At 47.8% G+C, this 16490-nt stretch overlaps 1 protein-coding gene across 3 annotated transcripts in view; it reads left to right on the top strand.

Moving 5' to 3' along the window:
- Positions 1–5347: 5347 nt before the first annotated feature.
- Bace2 (beta-secretase 2) overlaps positions 5348–16490 on the top strand; it is an 81700-nt gene continuing 70557 nt past the window's right edge. Inside the window, exon 1 of one of the 3 annotated variants that reach the window (XR_005092486.1) lies at positions 5348–5689. Coding sequence is in view for 2 of the 3 variants with exons in the window: in XM_037209602.1 (XP_037065497.1) it covers positions 5390–5689 (300 nt within the window). In the remaining variant the exon portion in view is untranslated. The remainder of the gene's footprint in view (positions 5690–16490) is intronic. The other 2 variants (XM_037209602.1, XM_028879922.2) reach the window with 2 other exon arrangements.

Below are 16490 nucleotides of genomic sequence, written 5' to 3'. Positions count from 1 at the left end.
AGAATATAGGCTGAGAACTATCCAGGGTAACCCACAGGTGGCAGCAGGTACTTGTAAGTTGAAGAGTAAAGGAAGATAAAGTTGTTAAAAGTAGAGGTGTACTTGGAATTTTCTTTGGGCTGCCAACCAGCTCCCAAATAAAGACAGAGACTTATTAATTATGAACGCTCAGCCTTAGCTTAGGCATGTCCCACTAGTTCTTTTAATGTAATTGAACTTGTTTCTATTCATCTATGTTTTGTCTTGGGGCTTTTTACCTTTCTTTTATTCTGTATGTCCTATTTTCCTGCTTCCTCCATGGCTGGCTGGATAGCCCTTGGTGTCTCCCTGGTGTCTTTTTCTTTCTTCTTCCCACCTAAATTCCTCCTCCTACTTATTCTCCCTGCCCAGAAGTCCCACCTATATACTCTCCCTTGCTATTGGCCATTCAGCTTTTTACTAGACCAATCAGGTATTTTAGACAGGCAAAGTAAAACAGCAGCACCATCTTTACATAATTAAACAAATGTAACACATCTTTACATAGTTAAAAAATGCAATACATCTTTGCATAGTTAAACAAATATTCTGCAACATATAGGGATGGTGTAAAGCTCATTTGGTAAAGAGCTTACCTTGCAAGCAAGATCTGAATTCTATCCCTAGAACCCACTTTAAAAGCTAGGTACAGCAGCCCACGCTTGTAATCCTGTCACTGGGGAAGTGGAGACAGGAGGATCCTTGAGACTTCATGGTCTGCCAGTATATCCTGATCAACAAGTTCTAAATGAGAGATTCTGTCTAAAAACATATAAGGTGGAGAAAAATTGAAAAAGATGTTAGCACTGGCCTCTGCCACCTCACACATGTACAAGCATACACAAAGAACTTGGCTTAAAGATAAGGACATAGAGTAAGATCAAGAAATGTTTAAACAAGTGGAAGCTTTACCTTGTGTATACATGGGTGGGGAGGACCCAGGTGGCAGGCACGGAGCAGGACTCCAGAAAAAAGCAGAGATGCAAGCTTGCACTGGGCTGCAGGAAGCTGGACCCATTTGCAGCCTTCTGGAGCCTCTGTGATAGAGAAGAATGTTGCCCCTTGGTCCAGGTAGCAGATTCACAATGTCCAGGTTCTGTTTGGCCTTTCCTCCAGCTGAGGACAGAGTGTTTGATATACAGGGCCAATTATGTTATGTTGTGTTATGTTGATGATGAAACAAGACTCAGTAGATGGTGGCTGGCCTCAAAACTGTGGTCCCTTTAGTCAAAACTGTTTCATGAAAGAACTAAAATATACTTTGCCCTTTTACGCTCTCAGTCTCCCAGCAGCTTCAGGACATGTAAGATGCAGGCAGACAAAATGCAGACACAGTGGGGGAAGACCTGGATGTCTTCTATTAATCCAGATAGTAAAAGAAATTTCACACGTGTAAAGTAATGTCACTCCTTGCAGTTAAGTTTTTTTTTTTTTTTTTCCAAATGATGCAGTCTTCATTAAAATGTTGAGTTGGGGCCAGGAAGACAAAGTAGTGGTTAAAGTGATTGCCACACACATGTGAAGACCCTATCTTGGATCTCCAGAACCCAAATAAATAGTGAGTGGGCATGGCAGCCTGACTGTAATTCTAGTCTTTCAAGGTAGAGGTATGGCACCCCCAGAGCATGCTGGCTAGCTGAACTAATTATGTAGTTGAACTCTGGGCTTGATTAAGAGAGCTTACATCAATAAATAAGGTAGATAGTGTTCAATAGAGAATAGTTCCCAGCATCAACCTGGGACTGCCACATTATGTGAATATACAAATGCCTATACATGCAAACATGCATACACATCACTGTTGTTCATTGTTTTTGCACTTTTGAGGGGCCCACCACCTAGCTCCCAAATAAATCACACATGGAGGCTTATTCTTAATTATGAATGCCTGGCCTTAGCTTGGCTTAGTTTCTAGCCAACTTTTCTTAACTTACATTATCCCATCTACCTTTTGCCTCTGGGTTTTTCCTGTTCTCTTCTGTAAATCTTACTCTTACTCCATGGCTTGCTGTGTAGCTGGGTGGCTGGTCCCTGGAGTCCTCCTCCTTTTCTGGCTACTTCTTCTCTTTTCCCAGATTTCTCCTTCTGTTTATTCTCTCTGCCTGCCCACCCCGCCTACCCTTTCTCCTGCCTCACTAGTGGCCATTCAGCTCTTTATGAGACCATCATGTGTTTTAAACAAGTACAGTAACACAGCTTCACAGAGTTGAACAAATGCAACATAAACAAAAGTAACACACTTTAAAATAATATTCTACTACACACCACCAAAAAAGAGGAAGTTGGTTATTTGTTATTATTTAATTTATTTTGTGTGTGTACAAGTAAATTCATGGGGTATGTGCATGTACACATGTTTTTGTGGAGGCCAGAGGTCAACCTTAGGTAACGGTCATCAGGAGTCATTTTAGTTACTGTTCCATTGCTGTAAAAAGACACCATGACCAAGGCAACTTGTAAGAGAAAGCATTTTAATTAGGGGCTTGCCTATAATTTCAGAGGGTGAGTCCATGATCATCATGGCAGGAAGTGTGGCAGCAGGAGGCATGGCTTGGGAGCAGTAGCTGAGAGCTTACATCTGATCCACAGGCAGCGGCAAAATCAGGGGTGGGGGGCCTGGAGTGGGCTTTTGAAACTACAAAGCCCACCCCCAGTGACACAACCTCATCCAACAAGACCACACCTCCTAATCCTTACCAAATGTCTCCAACAACTAGGAACCAAGTATTCAAATGTATGAGCCCATGGGGGCCATTCTCATTCAAACCACAACAGGAACTGTTCACTTTTCTTTTTATTATTCGAGACAGGACTCTCACTGGGACCTGGAACTTACCAACTAGATTAGATTGGCTGGCCAGTGAGCCCTATGGATTTGCCTAACTCTGCCTCTCCAGTGCTGGGATTACAGGGAAGTGCCACCATGCCTGACTTTTTAAGGGGATTAAACAAGGATTAAACAAGCACTTTACCAGTTGCGACCAGGTGTGTTGTGGCTTTATTGCTAATGTTTTTTACTTCGAATTTGCAGTTTGGTAAGTACAGATCCACATACTGAGGCCCCCCCAATCATTTGTAACAGGGTAACAGGGTTCTTAGACTGTAAGATGGAGAACTTCTGGTATGAAAGGATCTCAGAATGAACAGTGCCAGCCATATCCTGGGAGTGTCAGTAAGGCAGCCTATCCCAGGGGGATGCTGTGCATTTTGGGCTCACCTCTTCCTGCCTGGCACTGCTCCCGAGGCCTGTGGAAAGAAGGCTTTTACCTGGAAGTGATTCAAGGTTGAAAAGTTAATGAGAAGGAAAACCAAGGGTACTTCGTGAGGGGACGGCAAATACCACTTCCCAGAAAACAGCTGTAGGTAAAGCTATAGTCTCTCTAATCCAGGGGGCATCTTAGTGAGAATGGAGAACTCTAAGACCTCTCCGAATAAAGACAAGGTGTCCAGTGTTGCCACTTCAGTGCCTGGCCAGTACATTCTGGCAAGATGGCCCCACTACTGCACGTGCTCCTGATACTGTGTCTTTATGCAGTTGTTGATATGCCTCCCTTACCAAGGAAAGCTTGGGACATTCACAGTACATGGAATAGAGTCTCAAATACAAACTTTAATTAGACTTGAGTTTTTCAGATTTCCCTCCTGTTTTTATTAACTCTTAGAGCAAATGTCTTCATTATCGACCTTATGCATGACATAGCACCTACATCAGTGTCTGATAAATCCACTTCCACAGGCTGCTATCCTCAGCTGTCTGGTGGTTTGTTGTTGTTGTTTGGGTTTGAACCCTTCAATACTGGACACCAGGGAGCATAACAATCATCTCTTTAAAATTGCCCTTCCCTTACAATCTTGAATTTGAAATGTGAATATATGAATGTAAGAGCTCTCAATAACTATGCAGATTTATGGGGAATAACAATTTAGGTTCTATCCTGGGATTCAATCAGGCCTTCCTTCATGTGACTGGGGATTCCTTGGAGCTCGGATACAGTTCAGTGCAACTTATAACCAAAGTCATTTAGAAAGCAGTATAGCTGAAGATCTCGGACAGAAAGGTTCCTGGTACAACAACAAGATGGGATTCTGACATTAGGTAGGCGGGAATAAACATGTACACTAGCATGGAAATATCTGGAAGTTCCAGTCAGGGATTAGGGTAGCTTGATTTCTGTTCTCCACTGTTTGAAGATGGGTGTACTTGTTAAAACAATAAAACAATAAATAAAACAAAATAAAAACAGCCAGTATAATTCAGCTGGAGGAGGCACAAAGATTTCTTCTATTCCTTGTTTCAGCAGAAATCGATGAGTTTAGCTAGTATAACTGTCCCCCCTGCGTTCAGTATTTGAAATAAAATAGCCCTCCGAAGGCATATCTGCGGCTTCGGCGTCTGTGACTAAACACGTATTAATTAGATAATCCACGGAGAGCTGGCGGGTGGATGAAGGAAGGGGAGAGCAGGACGGCAGCCGACTCTGAAACCCTCATTTGGGACCCTGATAGTAATTCACTAAATAGGTATACTGACTGAACTCCCAGAGGACTGAGCTCAGCTCCTAGCAGGATGGGATCTGCTTTAAGGACAAGAGCAGGGCGGGAACTCCAGACCCAAAGCCACCTCCCCAGCCTGCGGCTTTGGGCTCAGGGGAGGCCAAGCAAGCGGGAACGGCAGCAGCAACTCAGACCTCTTCCCAGGAATCCAAAGACCTCCTACCTGCCTCCCTTAGCCCCAGCGCTCCCAGCCTCCACTTCATCCTTTCTCAGAGAAAGGGTCCCCTAACTCCTAAGAAGTTGAAAGGGGAGATCCCCGAGTGGGAGAAGCCCCGAGAGATTGACAGAGCCCCCCCCCCCCCAACACCGCCCCTTGGAGATGCGCTTGCCAAACAGAGGCGAGGTCTTTCACAGTAACCTCCTCCGCGCTCTGACCCGAGCCTCATCTGGGTAGTCCAGTCTCTGCAGAGCCAGGGAACCTCTGCGGACCCCTCGAGCACATGGCCAGGAAGTCAGTTCGCGCCTCGCTGCGCCTTTAAGGGTTCCCGAAACTTTCCCGCAGCTCTCGGCTGAGCCTCGTCATATCCGTTAGCCGTGGCCTCCCGGGCACGTTCCGAGGAAATTCTGCACTTCAGTTTCCCGGGGAAGAGGCGCGGCCCAAGACCCGTGCGCCCCGAGGCCCCGCGCCCATCCTTGACCTTGGCCACGGGGGGAGGGGGATGGGCCTGCAGGGCGGCGGCCGCCAGAGGGGGCAGCGGCTGAAAACTTGCTCAACTCGGCGCCGCCTTCTTCTGCCTCCTCCCCGTCCGCCCCGCCCCGTCCCACCCGGCCCCGCAGCCCCGCGCGTTCGCTGTCTCGCAGAGCCCCCGCCGCGGGGATGGGCGCGCTGCTCCGAGCGCTCCTGCTCCCGCTGTTGGCGCAGTGGCTCTTGCGCGCAGCCCCCGCGCTGGCCCCAGCGCCCTTCACGCTACCCCTCCAGGTGGCCGCAGCCACGAGCCGCGGATCCTCGGCCGTTCCCGGGCTCGGGACCCCTGAGATGCCCCGTGCAGATGGCCTGGCGCTAGCGCTGGAGCCCGCCGGGGCTGCCGCCAACTTCTTGGCTATGGTGGACAACCTGCAGGGGGACTCTGGCCGCGGCTACTACCTGGAGATGCTGATCGGGACCCCGCCGCAGAAGGTAGGACTTGGGGACAGGGACTTTCCGAGAGCTGTCTCCGCACGGTTTAATGTTGCCCCTAAAGCAGAAGCCTTCCCGAGAGAAAAAGGGGCCGTGGGGAGCATGGGTTGGACAGGGAGCGGCGGCGCGCGCTAGAGACGGACTGTGGAGCGCAGCCTCTGCCCCAGCACAGCTCAAGGGGTGTGAGCAAATGTTTCGGAACTTGGTGGCCCTCCCCCACTCCGTGGGCCTGGCAGCTGAAGAGACCTGTAACGCGCTTCCTCTCCAGGAGTGACGCCTCCTTCCAGCAAGGTGGGTGGAGGGGAGTCTTGGAAGAAGGTGCTGTTAGGTAGAGGGAAATCGTTGGAGTTGATACCCTCCTTCCATGCTGTCTCATTGCTAAAGAGACTCTTGGCCGGCATCCAAGGCGCAGTACCCTTTAAAAAAGAATTCTCCATGAGCTCAGCTATAAGATAGTCCGTTCCGAAGTGTCTCTTTGCCCCGCGGAGCCGCCTGCCTTCCTCGGAGTTGGTTTGCAGGCTTCCTCTAGTTATCTGGCTGCCCAGCTGGTTGCACCCGCCAAGGCATGCACCCAGCAGGCTTGGAGAGTGTAATGCCATTAACTACTGGGGGGCTATACCAGGCGCATAGCAAGGCAAGGCGAAGACAAAACAAAATGCAGTCTAAACAGCTTTCTTCTCTCCCTTGTTCCGATGTTCATTTAACACTTCATGTAGCAAGGAACACAGGCTCCGAAGCTCGGAGTCTGGCAAGGAAAAGAAAAGCCTCCCAGAAGTGATCCGACCTTCTCTGATCTACCCACTCGAGTTCAAGTTCTCTCATGAGTTGAATGCACCGTATGAAGATACTTTATTTTTATTTTTAACATTGTCGTTGGGGTTTTTCATGCTGATGTGATTGCCCATAAATAGAACATGCTCATGACTTTTGTATAATTCTAATTAAATTATTCAAGACTTTAAGAAGACACACCATGCTAATTTTTAAAAAGAGAAACTGCAGAATAACTTCTGTAGCTGTTTGGTTAAAAAAAAAAAAAACCGTAAAGAGTAAATTATTTTGGTTGTGGTTGCTGTGCAGGATCCCTGTGTGGCTAGCCCAGGAGTGGCTGCAGGGCAGACTGAAGTGGGGCCTGTGTCAGCTGAGGGAGCTTAGGGGCCCCTGAGCAGTCAGACCACCACCACGTGAGCATGACCCCAGGGTGTGGGATCCCGTGGACTGCCTTTAGCAGGACTGTACAGAACAGGAGCAGCCTCTTCTGTGTCGTACAAAAATCCTTCATACACAGGACTTGACCGATTCCCCTTTTGGGAAACTTCTACTTTTAAGGATGGAAATTCTTATTGGCTTTAGAGCAGAAGGGAAAACTCTCCTGAACTGAAGCAGGCTCCAGGGCTGAGGAAGAGGGAACCAGAAAAAGCTCCGAGGAGAAGACACTTCTCACAAAGCTCCCCTCAGCCATTGCTTGCCTTTGTTGATAACTCAGTGACCCTTACTTTAAACTCAGTGATAAAGTTTAGTTAATTAAATTAGCTGGGATGTAACAAGCACCTAGGTTTGTATCCTTAGCACAGCCAAGGTAGTTCCTCCAAGGTTGTTTATCAGTTAGATGTAGCATGTTTTTAAAGAAGGCTGTTTGTGACAAACACAAGTATCATTTTTGTGTCCCACAGGAGTGAACTGTTCTGTCATGGCACACTGGAGGGACAAGCTACCACAGGGCAAAATCTGTGCATCTGATAATCCCCCTGTGAAGGCCAGGTGCTGGTGATCGCCTTGCATCCTGCCCTGTAGGGTCTCTGGCACCAGCAGGGATTTGCAGCTGGCTAGGGAAGGCAGTAGGGAGGTGACCTTTGAACCCCAGAGAAGGTTCCTGCTCTAGTAGTGGGCACAGGGTCATGCATGTATTTTCTTTGAGTTCTCTAACACTTCAAATAAAATCACTTAGAAGCAGTAAATTACCAAGACTTCTTCAGGTGTTAATAGCTATAGATAGTGTCCTGGGCCTCCTCACAGGATGACGACCTTGACAGATGTGTTTCTCTCACACCCCCTACCCCTTATGTCTTGAGAAAGAGAGAGAGAGAGAGAGAGAGAGAGAGAGAGAGAGAGAGAGAGAGAGAGAGAGCGCGAGCGAGAGCGAGCGCCTCTGGAAGCCACAAGATTGGGTGTTATTCCTTGGAGGACTGTTCACCTTGATTTTTGAGATAGGCTCTCTTGGTGGGATTAAGCTGCACTTCTATCTCTGACCCCTGGTGCTGGGATTGAAAACATTCACCACAAGCCCCAGCTTTTGTGCCAGCATTGCTGTGTGCCTGAAGGGTGGCAGGGGTGAGGTTTGGAAACATTGAATGATTTGCTCAGGCAATGGGGGAAGAAAGAGGGAGGGTGGGAATGGAGCCCAGATCATTAGACTGAAGGAGCTAAGCTTTGAGCCACAGGCAGACTGCGCTCATGTTTCCTGCCTGCTTTTCCTTGGTTTGTGCTACAAAGTGCGCTTCCCTGACCCCAGGGTGTTAGGGACTGTATGCCTGACTGTACCTAGAGTCTTTTCCTATACTCTGGTTACCCATTCTCCCTTTTAAGGCCATGCTTAAAGACAATCTTAAGGAACGAACTGTGAGAGGATGTTGGACAAGAGGCTGGATATGAACCAAAGCTCAGTAGACTCCTGCTGTCCTATGGGAAGGCCAGCCATTGGGAGTGTGCTTACCTCTGCCCTGCATGCTTTCATACAAGAACTGGGATCAATTGTCCTGCCCACCGACTCTGTGAGGAGTCACAGGCTTCTGCCCAGCAGCCTGGACGAGCCTCAGAACCCTGTACTGGCAGGCAGGCCCACGTTGGCATGGAGATGAGAGTCAGGGCTGCACACTGATAGCATTATGTGACTCCTATCTAACAGGAGAGCCAGCATCCACTGGAACCATGCAATTTGGTCTTATTAATAATAATAAGAATGTTCAAAAGTGATTATAATTATAGCAATTTCCATTATTAAAATATACTTTCATGCTAACACAATAAAGATAGCAAAGGTCTGCAACTATATGCTTTTTGGTGGCTCGAAAAGGGCTTTGGGGGCTTTTTATTGGAAGATTTCCTGTCATCCGCACTGGTGTGGATGGAACAGCTGGCAAACTCTTTTCACATTGAAGCTTTCAAATGTAAACATTTAACAAAGTACTTTGGCACATGTGCTGGGTTATTGATCAACCTCTTAGCACAGCAATTGAAAGTACAGAATGAGCTTCTCTATATAATTGAAGAGTTTTCTTTCTTTTTTAAGAGTAACTCGCCTGGGGTCCCCCAATCACATTAAGCTCACAGTAAATGAGGCTGGAAAAAGGGAGGCAGCCAGATGAGAGGAAACCAGGAGGGGGACACTAAGATTCTAACTGTTAAAGATGATGAAGGAAGAGAAGGTCAGGACTTCTCAGGCAGTTGCCGCTCATTTCTTCAGGTTAGATGTGGAGCCCTGGGCATTAGGAAAAGGATTCATCAGAGGATGTAAAAGATAGACAGACAGAGCTCAAGGAGACCCAGCAGCAGCACCTACCTTTATTTCTTGCATATCCAATGTAGGTGTCCTGCTAAACATTTGTTTTGTGGGGTGTGGGATCAAACCCAAACTAGAAAAGTATTTCACCATTGAGCATGGTGTGTCCACCCCCCAACCCCAACCCCCTGATTGACCCATCCCTGCCTTGTGTGCTCTCAGGCGAAGCAGTTTGCTCAGCTCACCTCACTGGCTTTTCATGCCTTCCCATGGACACTGGATAATCACTGGACTTAATTTTAAGATGGAAACTGGGGCTTGTGCCGAGTCAGTCATGTCTCCACGGCCGCGCTGTGCAGGGCGGGTCCGTCCATGCCATTAGGCTCCACCTGCACTTGTGCTCCATCTTATAAGTCCCCCGTCTCAGTTGTGGTGGCTTTAGAAGAGAGCCGTCTTCTCTTTCCTGAGCAGTTTGGTGGTGTTGAGGACACTGAGGTGCTTTGGTGTCCTCGACGACCAGGGCCAAATGGTTCCCGTCTCTGAGCCCTCAGTCCTCCATGGTTGGTGTCTGTTACCTCTGCATTAGTTTCTTCACTTTCCTAACAAACCCCCGTAGCCCAGAGGCTTGAAAACATTGAAATCTATTTCTTCATGGTTCTAGAGGCTGGAAGCCCAACACTGGGGTGTCAGTGACAGGGACATCCTGCCGCTGGAGGCTCCGGGGGGATGCTCCATTTCCTCGCCTTAGCATCTTGTGTTCTTCACTTGTAGCCATATTGGTCCAGCCTCTGCCTCCATCTTTGCTGACTTTCTTCCTCGTGTGTGTGTGTGTGTGTGTGTGTGTGTGTGTGTGTGTGTGTGTGTCTGCATACAGTACAGTCATTATAAAGACACCAGTCCTTGGAATGCCTTGCTTGACCTTGACTTCTGTACGTCTGCGAAGACTCACATTACTGACAAGGTTCTGGACTTAGGTTTCCAACTCCTACAGTCATGCTCCACATCACAGAATTTCCATCAGCACTGGACTGCACAGACAATGGTGGTCCCATAAATCTGCATGGTCTATGGTTCTTTAGCCATCTGTCTTAGTCACTTTTCCTGTTGCTGTGACAGAAGACCGATAAAAGCAAATTAAAGGAGAAAGGGTTGATTCTGTCTCACAGCTCAAGGACAGTCCATCATGGCGGGAAAGCCAAGGTGGCGGGCGCGTGAAGTAGTTGATCATACTGCTTTCACAACCGGAATGCAGCAGACAAGGAGAGCGTGCAGCTGCTTAGCTCCCCTTCTCCGTTTTATATTTATATAGTTCAGTATCCCATCCAGGGAATGGTCCAGCCACGGTGGGCGGGTCTTTCCACCTCAATAGATACAATCAAGGCAGTCCTCCACAGGCTTGCTCAGAGGCCCATCTCCCAGGTGATTCTAGATTCTGTCAAGTTAACACTTACCACTAACAATCACACTATCTGTGTCTCATACTTTGTGAGATTTGCACAATGACAAAATTGTCTGATGTCATGTCACAGAACGTAGCCCCATCCACAAATAGTACCTGTGTCCACTTGGGGGCATATAATTTTATTTTCAAGTCTTTTCTACACTTATAATTTCATAGATCCCACTTGTTAGTTAATAATTTCAAGTTGGAGTTCAAGTGCAGCGTTCCTCAAGATTGATGAGCAGATGGTAGTTTGGGTTGTATTAGTCAGGGGCCTGTGGTAAGACAGTGAACTGGGGAGGGGCAGTGGGAGGTGGTTTCTGATGCTCTTCTGCATTCTCGTGTTGGTGTCCCCACTAGAGCGTGGTCATGTGTTTAGCGTGTTTCTTTCTAGAACGGCTGGAATCTGTGTGTTTTGGTTGAAGCCACCCAACTTCTGCAGGTCAGATCAGCAGTATTTAAACACCCTTGAAGTTTGTATTCTAAAGACTTTATCGGCTCCAGCCACCCCTCAAGAATCAGGATGTGTTTAATAGGGAGGCTGTCCAAGAACTCTTTCCTGACTGACCCGCCCTGAGTATCAGCTTTCCTTGAGTCAGAGGTGGGTCAGCCTAACCTGTTGTTCGAGGTTAGCTGCCCAGTCTTCCTGTTTCCTTCAGGATGCTTGCAGTCCTCACTGACTGAACACCAGAAGAGAAAGAGTAAGATTAGCTGTTGCTATCTTTGTTTGCTTTCTGTTGCTAATAACAAAATACCACAGATCGGGTAAGTTACAGAGTTTATTTTGGCCTGTGTTTCTGGTCCAAAGTTGAAGGCCTGTATCTGGGACTGTCTCCTTGTTGGCAGAGTCCCAAGGAGGCATCACATGGAGAGGGCTAACCAAACTGGCTTTTAGAGCTGACCCACCCTCAAGGTACTTTTTCACTAGCCATTCTCTTACCACCTGAATGGATTCATACTCTCATAACAACAAATCCTAGATGAACTCCTAAATGGCCTACTTCTTCCTGTATCATAATAGGGAATAAATGTGAACATGAAGATAGGAGGTGACCTACCATGTTAAATCATAATCATCATTTTACATACTGGCTTTGCTCTGGGTGCTCGGATCTGGTGGATTTCTCAGTCTCTGTAGGGTCTGGTCACATGCTATGGGACTTATTTTCCATCTTAGCTTTTGGCTTCTGGGGTCAAGCCTTTGGCTTTGGGTGCAGGGTCCACCCAGGCTTAGAACTGCTAAGGCCTGTCTCCTCACCACACAGAGTCCAGCAGGAGCAGGGTGTCTCTGTATATGGATGAGCAAGATGTCTTCCCCATCCCACCTAAGACTTGCTTTTAAATTTTTTTATTACATTTATGTATTTATTGTAGGAGAGGCATGAATATACCACAGGGCATTTGTGGAGGTCAGAGAACCATCTGTCAGAGTCTGTTCTTTCCTTCTATAGTGTGGGTCCCAGGTTTCAAACTCCAGTCATCAGGCTTGAGGACAAACACTGTTAGCCCCTGCTGAGCCATGTCTCCAACCCACATCTCCCTTTTGGCCAACAGTGGGATGTCTGCTCCTTTGGAGGTCTTGCTGTCTGCCTGACTCCCTTCTGGTCACCCTGTTCTGCTGTCCAGCCCTGGCCAGTCAATGGTTAAGCTGTGGATTAGGCAGAATGCTTCAGTGAGGGGAAATGGCCTCTCTGGGCTTTTCTAAGTTCTGCCTGTGAGGACACAGTTGTGGGTGGAGTGTGGGGAAGGATGAGTATTACATACTCTGTGTCACTTTCCCGACCCTGTGAGTCTATGTGTGTGAGACACAGGTGAACTGGAAATCACCACGCTCCTCTTAGTTCATGCGTGACACTAGTGCTACCCAACAAAAATGGTCATGTTTTATAATTCCCCGAAGAAGAAAAAGTGCCTGGTCATGCTGACATGCCAGACTGGGAATAAAAGCAGTGCTTTTGAGTTAATGACTGGCCATCCAACACAGGTTCCTGGGTGGAGGTTGGGCTTTTATCACCTGGTACATTGTATACCTGTCCCTGAAAACACACAGTGTCAGTGCTGCTGTGTTAGGAGGATGGAGGGGACTGTCAGGTGGGAAATCAGGTGATGCCCTTCATCTGCTCCATCATTCTGGGGAGCCATGGTTGCAGTGGGGAAAAGCATCTCTTTCCATTTCACTTTATCTTGAGAGTGTCAGGGATCTAAGCACAGTCTCCTGGTCCTGCTGCAAATCACCACTGGCTCCACTTTAGCAGTGACTTTGGCAATGGGAAGGAAACAAGTTCTGTGTGTCAGTCATGCATACTCTTGCCAGAAGCCTAAGTCATGAGACAGAAAGTCCTGAGTGTGGACGTGTTAGGGTAGTCCGTGACAACACTGAAGTCACTGGGGTCTGACCCTGTTGACAGAGACTTGTTGCTAGATATAAAGCCACACCTTGCTGCAGGTGAACATAGATTCCACAAGTTTCCGAGGGACATTAGAACCTTCCCACCCTCTGTGGTGCCAAAGGGTTTCTCCCATTGGAAATCCCTCTGGGCAGCAAGAGTGTCTCTGTGGTGTGGCATGCCTAACACTGTGAATGCTGAGCCCAGGTCTGTTATTTGCTGGATATTGGGTGCTGGGAGAAAGTTAGTTAACTTGGCTGAGCCTCAGTTTCCCAACTTATAAATTGGTGAGTTACCCAGTGATCTGAGGTTTCATGGAAGTTTGGACCCTCCTCAATTGTGACCTGTTCTATTGGCCAGAACCTTTGATGAGTCATCTGGGGAGCTGCATAAAGGCAGGATCTAGTGCCCCAGTCAGCAGGGATGAGAGCGGCTGCTGGCTGACAGCAGTCTGCTGGATCACCAGAGCTGGCTACAATGCAGAGTCCTGGGGCAGGGTCCACACTCCCTAAGTGAAATGCCATACCAGGCCTGAGATTTCTGCCTTGCCTTGTATCCCTCAGCCATGCTGGATTCTGTCCTTAGACTCTATCTGAAGGTCACTGCAGAGGTTAGCGCCTCCGCTGCCCTATGCAGAGTGGCTGTTTCTCATCTTCCTAGACATGTCCTTGGGTGTTTCCCTCTCTTTGTCCACTTTAGAAATATCTCTGCCTTAGGCAGATTGTGTTCCAGAAGCTTCCTCGTGTTGGACAATTGGGAAGCCTGCAATGCAAGTCCTTTCAATGTGCCGCTCAGACCTGTGCTGAAGGCAGCCTTTTGAAATGCCCTGTCTGCACAGAGCCTTCGCTGTAAATCCAGAAAGCTTGAAACTTCCAGTGTGCCACTAATAAGGCAAAGTGAAAAAGGAAAAGCTGTTCAGAACCCAGCAGATGCCCTGTGCTTCTGTGTTGACCTTAAAGGAGCTCTATCACCTGTGGCCACTTTGCTGGCCCCCACATGATTGTGACCCACACTTACGCAAGGATCCGCACAGAGACAGTGTAGATGGAATAAAACTAACCAGCATAGACTCTTATTGACCTAAAGCTTATCAGTAGACTGGGCCGCCCCATCAGTGAGCCTTAGTCATCTTGCCTGTCTCTACCTCTCCAACTCTGTACTTATCACCCTATTCCACCATGTGGACTCTGGAGACTGAACTCTGGTCCATATGCTACCTATGGTGGGGTAGCGGTCTGAGCTCCCCATTGTCTCAGTGAGATTGCTCATTGTGCTGAAGCAGAAAGGGGGCCGTGCTAACTGTTGGGCTCTGTTGTACTCTCCAGAGCTGTCCTCTGGGAAATTGAGACTCCCCGCCCCCACTTTGTTACAGATGCAGATCACTTTATTTTCCTTAAGATTCATTTTTAATTTTTCATATGTATATGTGTGTATCTACATGTATGTCTGATCATGTAACCACTGGTAGAGTCCAGAAGAAGGCATCAGGTCCCTTGGAGCTGGAATTAGGAGGCATTATGAGTCTCCTGATGTGAGTTCTGGGAACCGAACTCCAGTCCTCTGCAAGAGCAATACATGATCTTGAGCACTGAGCCATCTCTCCAGCCTCACAGCTTCCTTTGTTTTATTTTGTTATTTATTTACTTTTGGTTTTTTGAGACAAGGTTTCTCTGCATAGCCCTGGCTCTGTAGACCAGGCTGCCCATGAACTCACAGAGATCCACCTGCTTCTGCTGCCTGGTTCACAGCTTCCTTTAAATAAGCTGTTCTGGGCTGGAGAACAGCTAGATGGATCACTGGCACCCTGTCACTCATGGCTTTAGTGCCCACCTATGTTAGACACCATGGAAAAGGGTAGGGAATCTAGACTAACAAGGTGGCTGTCCTGTGTTCTATACTGTGGCCATCCTCACTGATGGGACAGCCCAGTCTACCGATAAGCTTCAGGTCAATAAGAGTCTACACTGGTTAGTTTTCATAAAGTTGACAGAAGCTACAGTCATTTGGAAAGAGAGAACCTTAACTGAGAAAATGCCTTCAAAAGACTGACCTGTGGGGCAAGTGTGTGTGGAATTTTCTCAATTAATGACTGATGTGGGAAAGTGCCCCCTTGGACAGGTGATCTGGGTGCTATAAGAAAGCAGGCTGAGCAAGCCATGAGGAGCAAGCCCGTAAGTAGTGTTCCTCTGTGGTCTCTGCTTCAGCTCTGGCCTCCTGGTTCCTGCCCTGCTTGAGTTCCTATCCCAACTTTCCTCAATGATGGATTGTAATGGGATGTGTAAGTCAAACAAATCCTTTCCTTCCCAAGTTGCTTTTGATCATGGTGTTTATCACAGCAATGGAAAGCCAACTAATACAGAGATCAAAGAAAAAAAAAAGTGACAATACTTGAAGCATAATACCTGAAGGTTTTGCTCTGGCCTCTACATGTGTAACACTCACACACACACACACACTCACACACTTACTCATCTGACATGTGGCAGCATGGGTGGAGGAGAGATGATGCCCTTCCCTTCAACCCCAGCCCATCCATGCCTCAGACAAGTAGAGGAGCTGGCCCTGGGGTCATAAAAGCAGGAGGACTCTCCCTGCCTCTCTCCAGCTGCAGCACTCAAGAGTAGCCCCTGTACCTCACCTGGGCAACACAGTAGAGCCTGCCCTAGGGGCAGGAAAGCAGGAGAACTGGCCCCACCCCTCTTCATTGCTGCAGGAGATGATTTAGCTGGAGAGCTCACCCTGGTGGTGAGGACAGGGTTAAAAACTGGCTGGTGGACCAACAATGCAGCTGCCCAGGCCCGGATCCAGGGCTATGGCTTGTCCTCCCCAACATCCAACCCATCTATGATGTGCTGGAGAAGGTGAAGGGACCTGACCTGCAGACCCAAAGCTGCAGGATTTCCACAACACAGGGCAACAGCAAGATATCCAAGAAGAGTCCTAGTGAGGGCTCAGTATTGATAGTTTAGTAGAATCCAGAGGCCTTGAAACAGACTAGTGACTTTGCAATGAATACTTGAAAGTAAAGATATATGGACAAAGGGGTTTACTGCGTGACTCACTGTTACACTGCAGCTTCCATAATGAGATTTTTAATCCCCCCCTCTTTTCCTTTTTCCTCTTGAATTTAGTTTTATTTGTGGTGAGGGAGTGCATGGGCAAAGGGCAGATGCAAAGGGATGGGGAAATGAATGGGATCAAGATACATAATGTAAAAGACATATAGAATAATTTTTTAAAGTAAAAAAAGGCACATGCTCTCTCTCTCTCTCACTCTCACACACACACACATACACACATACACATACACATATACACATATGCACACATGCATACTCAGGGAAGCTATTAATACATGTCCCAGAAGTCAGGGACAGTACAGACAAAGCATGTGTTTCCTGTTCATTGGGAGAAGCAGCTGTGGCCAGATGTTCTGGGATCTTAGTACAGCATCAGCCGTGGAGTGAAAGTTCC

The sequence above is a fragment of the Peromyscus leucopus genome, chromosome 12 (assembly GCF_004664715.2).
Source record: "Peromyscus leucopus breed LL Stock chromosome 12, UCI_PerLeu_2.1, whole genome shotgun sequence".
Taxonomy (NCBI): Eukaryota; Metazoa; Chordata; class Mammalia; order Rodentia; family Cricetidae; genus Peromyscus; species Peromyscus leucopus.
This window is presented reverse-complemented; position numbering and strand designations above follow the sequence as displayed.